Genomic DNA, 16,217 nt, shown 5'->3' with positions numbered 1-16,217 from the left:
CCAAAAGATATTCCGATTCGTTGGAATTCTACCTACGAGTTGTTTCATCAATCTTTTGCTTATAAAGATTTATTATGTGCATTTATTTCGAATAATGTTTTCGAAATTGGTTTACTTCCGCAAGATTGGGTTGTTTCCAAAAATTTTTTAGATTTTTTGAAAGTTTTTAATGATGCAACTTATACTTTATCTGGTGTTTATTATCCTACTACGCATTTATTTTTAATGGAGTGTGTTAACATTGCTGGTGTTTTTTGTGAATATGAAAAAGATGCTTATTTAGTTCCGACTATTATAGCAATGAAAGCAAAATGACTACCTTATTATGTCTGCATTCCTAATGTTTATTTGGTTGCTATTATTTTCGATTCACATACTAAATTAGATGGTTTGTATGATTAAATGAAAGATTATTATTATGATTGTTTATATTTGAATGAAACAGTAGATATTAAAACTATACAAGTAGAAGTTAAATACGTTATAGTAGCATTATATAATGAATTTTGTAGTAGATATAGAGTTTAAGTGATAGTGGATCTTCTCAACCTTGTTCCTCACAAAGGGAGGAGAGTAGTAGACTTAGTAGATAGTACAATCTGCTCATTAGTAGGCAAAAAAGACAAAATGGAGCAATATGTAATATTTCCGAATTAGAAAACTATTTAACCATTGCTTTTGAGTTTCATGATTCCGAACATAGTACAGATTTCAAAATTCTGGAGTGGTGGAAGACTCATTCAACCCAATTCTCGGTCCTCGCTCTCATCGCAAGATATATGTTAGCAGCCCTTTCTTCAATAGTTGCGATTGAACAAGCATTTAGTGCCGGATGATTAATTTTGATTTACCGTCGTTCAAGATTAAATCCAAATGTTGTGGAGGCTCGGGCTTGTGTCAATGATTGGACAAAGGCTAAATTTCGACAACAAGAGCTAGATCGAGACAACGAATTCTTCAATGATGATAGTGGAGATACCACCGCCACGGATACCACAACGGGTAGCGACGATTGACGATGGGGTAAGTTGAGGTTATCAAGATAAAAGAACTACATGGACTTTGATTCTTCTATCCCCAAGAATATATGTAGGCGCTTAATGATAATTCATTAAGTTCAAGCCCGCTCCCTTTCTTTTTTTTTCCCCTCAAATTTGATTACAATGTTGTAACGACCATACCCCAATCCTCCCGCTCCGATACCACTTATGTAACGACCGTAACCCAATCCTTCCGCTCCGACACCAACCAACCCAGAGTCGCCATCACTTACCTAAAAATGTCAACAATAATGGGGTGAGATAAACTCAGTAAGTCAATTCTCTAAATCACCGACTAATCGGTTTAACGAGAGGAACGAACCACGGTAAAACGGTAACATCGTAGTTCTAAATGGTCAAAGCCTTAGCATGCCTCGAGAATTTCACTACATACAATACATAAGAGGACGTGCTACGTCACGTAATATGAGTATGATCGTATGCATATGAATGGATTGCTTGTCATCGTAGTGACCCGACCATTTAAGTCAAGAAATGCAATGTCGTCTCGTACCGCCTCCGAGACCGGCCCGGTCACACAGCGGGGCCGCTCGGTCACACAATAAGGTCTTCCCATACACTCCATGAGGTAAATTTATTCCAGCACGAAGCTCATTGCCACGAACCATGTTGGTTCGGATTTGAGATATGCGAAACCATGCCCATGCACATGTTTAATGCGTGCTTTAAACGTTGTTATGCCACACCAATTTCTGCCGTGTTCAATTTTCTTCTTGGACTCACAACTCGTTGCACATGTACATTTGACCTTTAGACTATTCGATTTAGCCATATTTACACCGTTAACATTTCCCGGCAAGGCAAGTCACAATTTAAAATATAGTCAACCATGTGCGACACAATGAACAATCAATGCTAAAGCTCATCGCCCGACTCGGGATTTTATCTACTAGAGTTCCAATTGGGCGCCTAATTCGAGAGTGCTTTTTCTTTCACTCAATGCCCCTTCTCCACCAATGCCTCTTCTCAACCAATTCAGCATGCGAGGACAAAAACACAAAAGAGCTATATGACAACAACTACAACCGGTGGGTTTCCATTCGGGCACCAAGACGCAGCACCACTTCCTCCTCCTCCCCCATCGCCATCTTGCCGAAATTTGTGCCACAAACACGCACACCTGAAATCGTGAGACCTCCATCCACTAGGACCACCACCTTCGAACCAATACAAAATCTCAGCTTTTCTCATTTTCCTCCCGATACCAAATGCCAAACCCGCACCCCGACTCCCTACGGCGATAATCCAAGACAGACCCGGTCCTCCACCGTCCCGTAGACACTCGCAGTATCAAAATCGACAATATGCAACACGGGTGAATTCCGGCCAACTATTGCTCACCATCTCACCGGCTCCAACCCTCATTACACTAACTAGTAAGCGGGTTAGAGAAAGGACTTACCTTAATTCCCTACGCAATCCACTACGAGCCGACGTCAACCACTTGAGATTCAATCTCTCCTCTTCGGGTGCTTTGGGTTGAGAGCATTGTGGGCGTGCATAGGGCGGGCGATGGGTTGTGACAAGACGACGGCAACGAAGGGGAAACTAAGCTGGAAGGCGGCTCATCGGTCTTGGTCCGTGGCATCGCCGCAAGTAGCTCAAGTGGGGGTGAGCTCGGCTTGAGCGAGAAGAAGGGGAACCGAGAGAGGAAGTAAAAATAGCGGAATGCACGAGGTGGAGGGGGTTTCTGTTCGTGTGGGGAAGGAGAGAAAGGAAGAAAGTGGGGAAAAAGGAAAATAAAAGGGAAGGGAGGAGAGAGGAAAAGTTAGTGGACGTTGGGAAAAAAAAAATGTAGGACACGTGGGCTTAAGAGGAGTAATCGTGGCAAGGGAGGTTAATTCCAATAGGCCTCGCGCTCAAAGCGCGAGCCGGAACCACATCGGGATCGATTTTGTATAGCAATGCTAAATATTTTACCAATGGTCCCTTAAAATTGTCGCGCTTAAGATATAGCTTTCAACTAATAATCCATCGTGTCCAATTACATTAATTCCCTAAAATTCGCCCTTTTAACTTTTCGACTCCCAATAAATATTAATTTACTTAATAAATAATCCGATAGAAAATTCGAGCCGTCATAAATGTACAATTTGATTATAATTTATAATTGATAATTTATTATTTCATAATTTATTGTTTTAAATTAAATTTAAAATTCGGAACCGGAACCGGCCCTTCAACCGGCCTGGAATCGGGTTCGCTCCTTCAAGGGCCGATTCCGATTCAAGCATGGCCACGAATCGGAACCGCCGGTTCATGTCTCGTAGCCATGTGTAAAGAAGGGTGTTCTAACCTAAGTAGTACCGATCTTGACTCATGACACGCGATATGACACGATATTCGGATATGTCATTTCTAAAAAAAAGAGAATTTCAACACGTTGGAACACGTTATTTATTAAATGCGTATCTTTATGCACGCATGATTATATAAAAATATCGACGAGCTTTTTCTTCTTCTTATTTTGTTAGAGATTCACAATTAATTTTTTTTTGGATTGACTGGATATGCTAATTTTTAGATAATTGGATATATGACTTAAGTACATATATTTTTTTATAAATGTACATTTTGACCTTCAATTTATTAAAAATACTTAAAATTGATCCTATGGCATGTCGAGATGCGGTACTCGTATGCCTACAGTACTAACCACGTATGGATCACACTCAAAAAGTATTAAGAGAATGTCAGACACAATACAAAAATCTTTGAGGAGTGTCTATGATTCCTAAGTCCTAACAGCGGCAAATGATTTAGATTCTGTCCACGATTTATTATAATGGGCAAATGGCATGTGCGTTCACCAACTTCGATCTACCTCCTCTAGCTTTTTCCGGCTCGTTTATCACGCACCTTGCCACGTCAAGTGTCAACCCCATTCTCGATTGCCACGTGTCCGCACGACACGAAGAGCATGGCCATTCGTACACGTGTCGAGGGTATCTAGCGTCCGCTGTCCTGTCTTCCCTTACGTCTTTCGAAATTATTGAGGGTGTATTGGATGGAGGGACATGATGTTTCCGGCCAAGACCTGCGTGATTAGCTCGGAGACGGTAGATTAACGACAACCCAGTCGTGCACATTAGAAAGATGGATTTAGTACTAATGGATGCTTAATCATGGCCTCCTCAACCTCTTAATCACCATTTTATCATTAATTTTTCGATTTCTTGCAAGTTTTTTTTTTTTTTAAATGGGATTTTGCCATGATTGATGCCACGAGGTTCTGCAGATTCAACGACAGCCATGTCCGGACACCTTCGGGACCTCCATTATTAAATCTCTCCATGGTGGGTAATGTGGCAAGTTAAGAGGCAAGATATGAAGGTGGCTCTTCACTTTTTATTCCTTTTTTTTTTTTTTTTTAAATTTCTTCTCACTGCACAAACTTGCAAAACGACAATTTTAGCATGGGACACTCAACACCCTTTTCCATTAAATATTCAATTTGGCTTGAGAGAAGCATTTTAAAAGATATTGATGATAGCCCCATTCTTGATCCACGTGGGTCTCGACATTGCCAAATTATTACCAGGTAACAATCTTGAGTCTCAAGGTTCTTCGGAGACAAAGTCTTTAGTTATAGGGTCGTGGGATTGGTCGTGGGCTTGTGACAGTCTCAATCGAAAGCAAGAACAATTGAAAGCAACAGTTGAAAGAAGAAGAAGCAGCAAAAAATGCCAACGTCTAGCTTCTCAGCCAAGAGCAACCGCAAGTACACTGCTAGATCGACTAGCTTGCCTTCAAGATCTCATCCAACCACGCGCAGAATCGATATCGAGCTCAACAAGCTCAAATTGTGACATCCCCGTCCCACATCGCCTAGGAGGAGAGCCTTGGCCTTGTTTATAAGACTTGGGTGCCCTTAGACTTGCAAGACGCGTTTTCCGGGCGTTGTATGGGCGACGCTCGGAGGAACAAAACCGTGAGGACTGTGTGTCCAAAGCGGACAATATTTTGCAGAGTGGCGCAGCGGAAGCGCGTGGGGCCCAAGGCCGCGGAGGAACAAAACCGTGAGAACTGTGTGTCCAAAGCGGACAATATCTTGCGGAGCGGCGCAATGGAAGCGCGTGGGGCCCAAGGCCGTTACACAAATGCCGTGATTCATGACCCCTGTGCATGGAATGTGGAGCGGACAATATCTTGCAGAGTGGCGCAATGGAAGCGCGTGGGGCCCAAGGCCGTTACACAAATGCCGTGATTCATGACCCCTGTGCATGGAATGTGGGGATTCGGGAACAGAACGATGGAGAAGTCATGAATCACGACATTTTCGTATCGATGATACAAATATACGGGGATCTAGACCATTAATCTCTTTATGTGGACCTGACGCTTAATTGCAATGAGCCATATTGCTATTACTAAAACGAGCATGTGAAACTGTGAAAGCTTCTCATGTTGCTGATCTTATGTCTGTTGACCACGGGGAGGTGCGGCCTGTTTGCATGAGTTTACCCTTATTACGAATATTTCTTTTGCACATATCCCGACCGATAAAGCCGAAGATCAGCCCCGCTCGCCTGCCGCCGAGGTTAGAATGACTGAGGTCTCTATGTTCAGTTATGAAGTCTGGTACTGATACATCCATCGGCTTTTTTTTTTTGTTTTAATGCAGGAAACAAATGTCTAATTTTATATATCAATCGATGTTAGCTCTTCCCCATTTAAATTTAGAAAGGACGCTGGTGAACAGGGTAGCAAGTGGAATAATTCCCACATGGAACTATGAATCTTAGGCCATTTCTCTTCTCTGCTGATGGAAATTTTCTTGTCCTAACTGTAAAGCTCCTCACAATTTAGTAGTCACAAATTCTCACTTGTCAAATCCATTGTCTCCTTGTCTACCAAGGACACCAACAGTACTGTCACCACAGCCACATCACTCGTCGTAGCCGATTTCGGATACACGAGAGATGGTAGAATCGGCAAGAAATCAGAAGAATTCCCTCCATAAAAGACTAGATTCATGGCCTGGAGTTCTCTTTCCACGTTGGGGCTTTGCTCTTAGGCAAACCAATCATGTCCAGATTCTTTGATCCGGTGTCACTTTGGTTTCTTCCGGAGACAGAAGACCAGCGAGAATGTGAGAATTGATGAGGTTTGTGCTGTGTTGGGGTGGTGTTCCTGGCGGCAGGGTATGGTGCCGGTGACAACTTGGTGGGAAACGGCGAATCGAATCACATGCTCTGCGAAAACTCTTCTTTCATCTCCCGGACAATAGCTTAAAATTAGAAAAATATGTATCGAAAGCTAAAAAAGCTCGTGACTTCAGTTTAGCACAATGAACAAGACTAGCCACACGCCAAAGAAGGCTTCTTCGCGCTTTTTTGACACTTACCAACTCTATTGGAAGTCTTACAGGCACGGCGCGAAGATACGGTTTTTAGGAATGGGACAGTACCTACAATCAGCTGGTGGATTCCCCGCATTCTTGGTTTCAGTAATTCATAAATTGTCAGCATGTTAAGGCATCGAGTTGAGTCTGAGAATTCTCCAATTATCAAGTGAAATGCAGGCGGCAGAATTACTCTGCGACTGATAATTGTCTCGCAACAAGTGGACTAGTCTGGAAATACTAGAGGAGCGACCCGCTCGTGCACAGGACAGGCAATGTTGTCTCACAAATGTAGACTCGACTCTACCATGATCTGTTTAAACGTTAAATCACCCTCTAAATAAAAGAATCTCACGCCGAACAAATCTCTCCGGCAGATCTGAAACTTTGGTTTCTTTCGAGCTATTCTTTAATGGGTCTGCGCCATTATTGATGCCTCGAGGTTCTGCAAAACTTTGAGACAAGCCATGGCCGAGCCCCATCTGCTACCTTCCCTTTATTATATTTCGATGGTGGGTAACGTGGCGAGCCTTGGGGGGCAAGAATGGAGCTTACTCTTCCCTCATCTCTGCAACGAGCACGCTACGGACAGATTAGGCAGAGACAACTCAGATCGATTTCTTTAATGTTCATGGCTAAAATATGAAAAAAGAGAGCCGATTCGGGGCTACACGTGGTCGCACCCTTGCCATGGACAGTCTTGCCTCTCTTACATCTTCTCGTATGAATATATATTGGGTTCTTGAATTGGTTGTGGCATCTCAAACCTTCGAGCATTCTGAGGCACGAACTAAAAACAAGAAAAGAAATGGCTACCTTTTCAGCTAAGAGCAATGCCAAGTACTCTGTTAGATCCACTAGCTTGCCTTCCAGATCCCACCCCACCACTGCCAAAGTGGATGGCGAGCTCGACAAGCTCAAGTCGTGGGAAGCTAGCTCGGCTTCATCTTCCAGGTCGATCCGGGCTGGCATCTCGGTCTTGGAGGAGTTGTACATTTCCGTGGATGAGCTTCTCAACATGGCCTCAACCTCGCAAGTCCTCTCTTGCAATCAGGACGAGAGGTTTACTGACGAACTGCTGGAGCAATCTGTGCAGCTAATTGATATTTGTGGCTCTGCCAGGGAGATTCTGGTGTACATTAAGGAAGATGTTAGAGTGCTCCGATCCGCGATCCGGCGGAGAAAGGGCGACTCAAGCATCAAAGCCGAGATCGTCGGTTACAATAACTTGAGAAAGAAAATGAAGAAGGATGTGAAAAGATTGGCTTCTTCGCTGAAGAAAATGGAAGCAAACTTCGGAGCCTCATCACTCTTGGTCCAGAATCCCGATGATCAGCATTGGTTGGCTGTTGCAAGGGTCCTCAGGGAAGTAAATTCATCGAGCATTTCGACATTTCAATCTCTCATGTCGTTGCTAGCCCCACCAACCTCAAAGCCAAAGCAGATTCTTTGGCCGCTGATCACGAAACTGATGCACAAGGGCACGATCACCTGTGATGGAAACCAAGAAGAAGGGAACGAGTTTGAATGCGTCGATGTTGCGTTGAACGACCTCTGTAAATGTCTCTCCCGTGGAGGAGCTGGTACTGAGCGATTGCAGATCACAAACAAGCAGCTGGAGATTCTAGAGGTCTGCACTGGAAGCCTTGAGGATGACTTGGAGTGCTTGTTTAGGCACTTGATTAAGACTAGGGCCTCTCTTTTGAACATCATCTCTTAGGAACAGATTGTTTCTCTTGCTATCCAGTTTTGGTCCTTGAGTCATCCAGTTTTTTCTGCGGAGCGGCTAAGGGCAATTGAGTGCCGATGTACAGAAGAAGTATCACATCCATGTACAAAACACTTGAAATGATATGTGAAAAAGTTCTGGACAATCTCTCTCTATTTCTGTTTCATTTTTAATCTAGTTTGATTTCTTCGAATTATCAATGCTGTCCGTGTACGACAAGAATACACCTGAAACCTACTTACAATCTTCAGACAAATGCCGAGGTACTTTCGAGTTCCTCATACCATCAGGAATTTTCTTAACTCCACCAGAAAATCCTGGAACACCGAACCATCATTTTTCTCCTCGCCTTGGAGCTGCAATCTGCATGAAATATCCTACATATGCTGGTTTCTTAAGCCAGCTCACAGTATTATCGGACTACACAAAAAGATTAAGAAATGGTTAGAACCCTGCAAAGCTTTTCACCTATTGTTCCGGTTGGTCTTGTGGCTCTCATTCTGTAAAGTTCTAGCAGATAGTTGCGTCAAAACATTGATACCCTCTTCACGTTATGGTGATGCCTAAGTAGTACTGGCTCGTGGTTACTTTGTTTCTGTGAATGGTATGGGCTCCTATGTTCTTGGTCACGACATACCTTCAGTTTCTTCCCGTTTATTCATTAGCTCCTGAATTTCGTGGAGCTTCATAGTCAGAATGATGAAATTCCCATTCATAACAATGGCTTATCCATCCATCGGTCAGGTTAGGAAGTCCTATATCAGTATGGCAAATGATTTCTTGTGTCCATGTTAAGTCGATGCAGCGACTTCCAATTCGTCTTCGGGAAGGAATCTTCAAGCAGAGAATCCCTGCGGATTTCAAGTTTCTGCGAGACTTAGTCTTGAAGATAAGCCACACACCTTAATGAGGAAAACGATTTAGTCCGTACTGAGATTCTCTTGATAAATGCGATACATTGTCTCTGTACAACATTTCCCCCCAAAACCACATTTGCCTTTCCAATGAATCACTTAGCGTGGATGGCAAGTACGAGGCATTTCTTTGCCATGTCTGATCCATATCTAATCGCAATATGAGTGAGCCCCAAATGGAAGGGAATGGATGCGAGGGAAGAATTCAAGATGAAAGAATACAGGTTAAAGCAAAGAGAGACGCAATCAGGTGAGAATGGAACTAGAAGTAGACAAACCATTACTCAAAGTATCTGATTCTATGGTTACAAATCTCAAGTATGAGCTAACAATATGCAACTGGAAATGCTTGATTACAGCATCGGTAATAAAAAGGTCTTGTACGCGGCATATCTAAATGAAGCCATAGCGCCGCTTTTCCGCTTTGCCTAGCGATCTCACAAGCTGAACCCTGGTCCCATGAAGATTAGTTGGTCCCTATATTTGACATACTCTTCTGCGGTGGCCAAGGCATTGTTTTTCCAATGAGTTTCTGCAATTTGGTTCATCAGTAACTGCTTGATATGCGAGACTTGTTCTACGATTAATCAATGAATGGTTCAGTCTGAATGCATGATGAAAGACAATTTTGCAATAATGACTTTGATTTCTTCCTATTGAATACGTGTGCAGTTTCTCTACTCCCAGACCCAGAAATGATTAATCAATGAGCTGAACAAGGGAAAGAAAGCAATAACATAGCTTGAGGAGAAATCAATGGGAGCGGAAGCAATCGGGGAACAAGCCACTCGTGCACGCACTAATCTATTTAGCAACCTGTGGGAATCATGTCTTAAGTGTCGTCTAGGAAAGCTAACCAACCCTTAGTTTATCAGATACTCTATATCTTCAACTCCTAATCAGATCTAGATCTTGATTTATTTGAAAGTTTGGCTGTACCCAATGTTGTTGAAGTTCAAGACAGTCCTGCAAAACCCCAATATTTTTACTTTGCCATGCTCCAAGTATCGTAACTTCAATGATAGGGTAATGTGGCAGCACAGGAGGCAAGGAATGGAAAGACTCTTTACGTATTTCTGCAACAAACGCACGCACGAACGAACGACAGATTCGCAGTGACAACTCATTTCTGTATTAATTAACAGCTGAATTATTAAGAACCATGTTGGTAATAGATGTGACAGCTCCGACGAATTCGTAGGAGAGGCCATTTTGCACCACATGGTGACACATTGGAATGAACAGGTGCTGTCTTGGATTGCCTCTCTATATATAGTGTGATGGAATTGGATCCACCATCTAAAACTCCAAGCTTCAAACACGAAAAGAAGAGAAACCATTAGAGATGGCTAGTCCTTTGTACATGTTCAACCGCAAGTACCCTGTTCGATCGATTAGCTTGCCTTCCAGATCCCACCCGACCACCCTTAAAATTGAAGACGAGCTCAACAAGCTCAAGTTGTGGGAGGCCACATCGACTCTGTCATTCAAGACGATTGGCACGGGTCTCTCGGGCCTCGAGGAGGCATATGGGTACTTGGATGAGCTTCTCAATATGTCATCCACCCAACAAGTCCTCTCTCAGAACAAGCAAGAGAAGTTCATCAATGAACTGTTGGATTCCTCGGTTCAGCAATTAGATGTCTGTGGCGTTGCCAGGGACCTGGTCTTGCAAGTCAAGGAACACGTTCAAACACTCCAATCCGTGCTCCGAAGAAGGAAGGGGGATTTGAGCATTGAAACGCGTCTCTTGGACTATGCAAACTTCAGGAAAAAGGCAAAGAAGGACGCCAAAAGATTGAGTGGGGCTCTGAAACAAATGGAAAGCCGGTTCGCTCCTCTCGTCAATCAAGATGACCATTTCTTGGCTGTGATGAAAGTTCTGAGAGAAACCGGGGAGTTCAGCATTTCCATATTCCAGTCCATCCTTGGTCCATTCTCAGGACCCGTCTCAAGTCCTAAAGAGTCGAGATGGTTGCTGATCTCAAGATTGATCCACAAGGGGGTGATGACATGCAAAGAGAGGCAAGAAAGTGAGAACGAGTTACAATACGTCGATGATGCCTTAAGCATTCTATTAAAGAACATTTCCTGGGATGAACCTGGGGCCGAAAATGTACGGATTGTGCAGAAGCAATTGAAGGATCTGGAGAAGAGCCTTGGAAGCCTCGACGAAGGACTCGAAAGCATTTTCAGGCAACTGATTAGATCAAGGACCTCACTTTTGAACATAATCTCCCAATAGCGGGAGACCCCGGTCGGCCCTTGGTTTTTTGTCCTTGAATCCTGAAAAGAATCCAAAATTTTAGTGGATCTGTAAAGGGATTTGCAGTTCTTGTATTGGATATGTATCAAAATCCATAATTGTACATTAATGAAACATAAGAATTCACAAAAACCTTGGTGTCTTACTGCACATCCCTTCTTTTTTTTCCTCTTTGCAGAATGCTAAAAAAAGTTGCCCCTGCGCAAACGCGCATGCCGCACACATACGCTTCACTGTTAGAATTTATGTTCTAGCGACCTCTTACTCGAAAGGAGGACAACGGCAGAAGGAGAACCTGCTTTTCAATTTGTGCTTTCGACACTTTGTTAATGTTTCAAATCAGCAAAAGTTAAAGTCGATATATTTTAGTATGGATAAGAATCTAACTGGAGATGGCGAAATTTTTTTGGCAATATTCTTGCTATTTGCCTTGGCATCTTAAGAAGGCTGTCGATTTTCGAGGTCTTAACTTACTATGTATATACACAGTTGCAGTCATTCATTTGAAAAAGATTGCTTGGGAGATGATGCTCATTTAACCTCTTATTCAGAAAAAGTTATACATGGATGAATAACCATGAGACCAGCATCCAGGTTTTAGTTAATGGCACTTGTTTTGTTATAGTTAGAGTGAAGTTTCTGCTTGTTTAATTCACCTGAACTTCCGAAAAATCAGATCTGATTGGAAGACATTAATCAGAGCCAAGATTTGCTTCTCTGTCCGTGCTCCTTCGATCGATAGAAGTTGTCTTTGATATCAATCGCGGAATCTGCCATCTATAGATCTCTGGGCAAGGGACTAGAGCTCTACTTTTTCTAGCAACATTTCAGTATGGAAGATTATCCGCATTACTCGCGACAACAGATGAGTTGCTTCTCATAAGGTAGAGAACAGTTCAACTCGTCGAGGTGAGTACATCAGGTAAAAGAAATAGTTAGCCTCGTCACGGGGACAATTCGGAAAAAAACACTAGAAAGCGATAGTAAAGAGCAATTGAAACCTGCTAGGATTTCTACTTTCCATGCATCAGATATCTAAAGAACCATGAACTTGGTCATAGCCGATCAACCGAGAGCCAGAACTAGTCGGTTCGCAAAAGGGATTGGTGGATTCTTAAAGATTTCTCGCAGACATGAGATATCCGAGGACTATACATGTATGTGATCTGCGTACCTAACTGAAGGATCCTGGATTGGCAGGTTGCTGTCCTGAAAGGAGACACCAATTAATTATGCCACTCGTGCGTCGACTATACTAACATTATCTGCTTCATTTGTTTGTCTCATCGTCATCCACCGCCTCCTTCTGCAATAATTAGTACCGCATTTAACAAATAACAATGGCTCTTGATCTCTGAAGATCTCCAGTTTCTAGTCTCTCAAGACTCTTCTTTTGTCTTGAGATGATGAATGCACACACTAATATAATGCGCCTGCCAACTCCCACAGATAAGCCCATACAGTCGGTGATGGGGCCGCCCGTGGGGCGAAGAGGAAAAGGCGAGAAATTGCCGAATTCGGTATATGAATCGAGTGATTTTGTACAAAGTACACGAATCAAGATACAATGTACCCGGAAAGAAAATTGAAGACATGCTCTAGCTACATTACATAGATTCAATGCCTTGTTGGTGGAAGAAATGACAACAAAGCTCATACCACAAGAAAACCCACGCTGTCTTCGCATGCTCATCTTTTGTCGATTAAGGATTCAGATTGAACATAATTCAAAAATCCCCTGTTGGATATAAATACATCATTTTGGTGGATGGTGGCATTTGATTAATCCAACTTGAGCTGACAATTTCTAGTGCATCATGGAAGAATCAGGAGTGGCCGCTTTCTCGTCTGCAGCCAAGTGCCGGTACAAGAACCGTTCCATAAGCTTGCCTGCTCGGTCGCAACCGAGCGCCCGAAAAATTGAGGAAGAGCTCGACTGTCATGACCCGATAAGTTGGAGGAATTGCTCCGAGTCTTACCAATTTGTATTCCTAAGGTTCTTGTTCATGTATAGTCCGGTCATGTAAAGCAAGAAAGTTAATATGTAGAGATGAATGATTGATTTATGCATATGAACATGCATGAGTGATATTTCCTCTTTCAAGAACAAAATATTCAATACAAGAGTGCGTTTGTTTCACGAAAAATTAATGATTTGAAAAATATTTTCTTAAAAACGAGTGCTTATATTGCTTGAAATAACAACCCAATGAGACATGATTTGATTATCGACAATAATTTTTGTCTAAATATTTTTTCGTTGGGTTATTTTTGAAAGCATGGTCTTGTCTGAAGACTCTGAAAGACACATCAGTTCGCGAAGAAGCTTCATGATTTTGCTTGCTTCTTCTAGAGATCTGTCATGGTTATCTTCCTTGATTTTTTTTTTTTTTTTTTGGACAAAGAACCTTCGAAAGGACAAGGTAAAAAATAAATAAAAAAACCTCCACTATGTTATTTTATTGCTTCGAGAAATTTGAGTAATTGATTCCTGTCGGTTCACTTTATTATGTTAATCAATCAAAACCACTTTTTTTTTTGGTCGAACAATCAAAACCACTTTAGGCACGGTTAAGAGTGAGTTAAAAGAAAAAGGGTGAATATCATAAAAATTCTAAATTAGTACACATGTGATGGATTTATTCCAAACTATTTTTTTAATCACGAAAAACCTCAACCTGGCATAATTGTGACAAATTTAAGCCAAACTATTTTTTCAACCACAAAAAATTCTAAACTAGTACACTTGTGATAGATTTACCCAAAATTAAATTTTTTGACCACGACAAATCCCAAACTTGTATACCTATGATAAATTTACCATCCGTTAAATTATGTTAATACCACGAAAAATTTCAAATTGGTACACATGTAACAAACAAAGGATAAAAATCTAAAGTCGATACACCCATCAATTACCATGTGTCATGTAACTTAGCACTTTAACTGTTATATTTAACGAAAACTAACGAAGTGTAAATTTATCACAAATGTACCAGTTTGAGGTAAAATTATTATAAGTGTACCAGCTTAGAATTTTTTTATGGTTAAAAAAATAGTTTGAAATAAATTTATCACAAATGTACTAATTTGAGATTTTTTTTTGGTGATATTAACTCAAAGACAAATCTTATGATGTTTCCTCAAATCGCAACGACATCATTCCCACAATGGAGGCAAAAGAAGCATAGGAAAATACTGACATCAAATGATGGTGTCGTGTCAAAGATGATGGATGCCTTCCATAATATACCAAATTGTAGTGGTCTCTCTTTAGCATTTAAAGCCAAGAAAAAAAAAAAACCATTCCCTACTGAAAAAAAAAAAAAACCATCCCCTACTTTTTCAAGGGACCTGACTTCCATTTATTTCACAAATTATGAATGACTTGAAAAATAATTTTCTAAAATAATTACTTGTATTGCTTGAGATATTTGATCAACAGAAAATATTTTTGTTATTGACAATAATCTAACGTCAAAATTTTTTGGTGGGCGATGAAAATATTTTTCTTATATTCATTCTTTATAAACAGTGCGAACGATTATTTTTAGGAAAATATTTTTTAAATTATTCATTTTTCGCGAACAAAAGCAATGATATATTGTATGACGGCTATGTGATTTCAATAATGGGCACCAGTAGATAGTAGAGAAGTTGATAAGCATTGTGACCCCGTGAGAAAAACTATTGAGTATTGTTCGATTCTAGGCACCGGGATTCAGGATGGAAATTTCTGGCACGACTCGATAACACACGACGTGCTATTATTGGTGGGGTTCAGGTTTGAGCCTTGTTGTACTTCGACAGGCAATGAGCTGAGGGGATACGAGGATAGGGAAAGAACAAATGGTAATTTTTCTTTCATTTTATTTTGAGATGTTACGAGATGCAAATCCAATTGCCAATAAAAGTGGTCCAAGTCACGAGGGAGAATTATTAAAAATGTTCTAAACATGATGTAATGGTGCCGATTTATTACTAGATTTTTAATTTTTTGCCGATTAAGTGCTAAGCCTTTCGCATTTTGTGGCAATATAGTCTATCCCGCCAATTTTGATCGAAAATCATTGACTTGAATAATTTTAATAAAATGTTTATATTTTCTGGATTTTATTTTTTATTTTTTAGATTTTTTCCTTTTCTCTCCTTGTTTCATTTTTTGTTCTTACTTCGATCGGTTGCCGGCAAAAGTCGAGGGCCTGCGAGGTCGACCTCGTTGGCCATTTGGAGGGAGAGCCTCGCTTGCCCCTAGCTAGTGGGGTCGAGCTTTGCCAGAGGCCGGCGAGGTTGACCTTGTCAACCCTTGTCTCTGGATGATCGCCGGACTTAACGATCGGGCGGCGGATGAAGAAAAAAAAAGAGAGAAAAAAAAGGAAAGAATAAAAAGTTATCTAAATCGGTGATTTCCGATCAAAATTGACACGGACTAAATTCGTACAAATGTAAAAGTTTTAGGATTCAATAGATAAAAAAAGAGATTTGTGAATAGATCGACATAATTATAATAAGTGCAAGATCTTTTTGATAATTTTTTCAAATTATGGTGTATGATTGAGTGTGCTGGTGATCGATGGGAACCGCCAATAAACGAGCGATATTTGGCGGGCAGCAACCGATTAGCTACTGCTCGTCGGGTACAAGATCCTACAGCAATTTAGGCACAACAAGCTTAAAATTGATCATCGATCTACAAAGCACGCCAAGTTCGGACAGAAAGCGTGGAGAAGGAGACGAGCGAGGAATTTTTGTCCGGAGACAATCCCAAAGAGTAAATACGATCACAGCCGTTGATTATGCGAGAGTCATGTCGACCGATCGATCGGATCCATGTAGGCCCGGGTCCCAGCAAGAATTCCACCCCGCATCTATGCGACACGTGTCCCCTCTGTCGTTGGATGCC

General features: G+C 41.5%; 2 protein-coding genes across 2 annotated transcripts; both read left to right on the top strand.

The window, feature by feature from the left end:
- The first annotated feature begins 7,094 nt into the window (after positions 1-7,094).
- LOC115736461 lies at positions 7,095-8,189 on the top strand. Its single transcript, XM_030668178.2, has one exon. The coding sequence runs from the start codon at positions 7,214-7,216 to the stop codon at positions 8,123-8,125; it is 912 nt and encodes a 303-aa protein (XP_030524038.1). The 5' UTR covers positions 7,095-7,213; the 3' UTR covers positions 8,126-8,189.
- A 2,204-nt stretch (positions 8,190-10,393) lies between these two features.
- Positions 10,394-11,293, top strand: LOC115736434. Its single transcript, XM_030668151.2, has one exon. The coding sequence runs from the start codon at positions 10,394-10,396 to the stop codon at positions 11,291-11,293; it is 900 nt and encodes a 299-aa protein (XP_030524011.1).
- Positions 11,294-16,217: the final 4,924 nt, after the last annotated feature.

The sequence above is a fragment of the Rhodamnia argentea genome, chromosome 11, assembly GCF_020921035.1.
Source record: "Rhodamnia argentea isolate NSW1041297 chromosome 11, ASM2092103v1, whole genome shotgun sequence".
NCBI lineage: Eukaryota > Viridiplantae > Streptophyta > Magnoliopsida > Myrtales > Myrtaceae > Rhodamnia > Rhodamnia argentea.
This window is presented reverse-complemented; position numbering and strand designations above follow the sequence as displayed.

Bases quoted from the DNA above. Each gene is read 5' to 3' on its own strand.
- LOC115736461 (XM_030668178.2), top strand. From the start codon at position 7,214: ATGGCTACCTTTTCAGCTAAGAGCAATGCCAAGTACTCTGTTAGATCC.
- LOC115736434 (XM_030668151.2), top strand. From the start codon at position 10,394: ATGGCTAGTCCTTTGTACATGTTCAACCGCAAGTACCCTGTTCGATCG.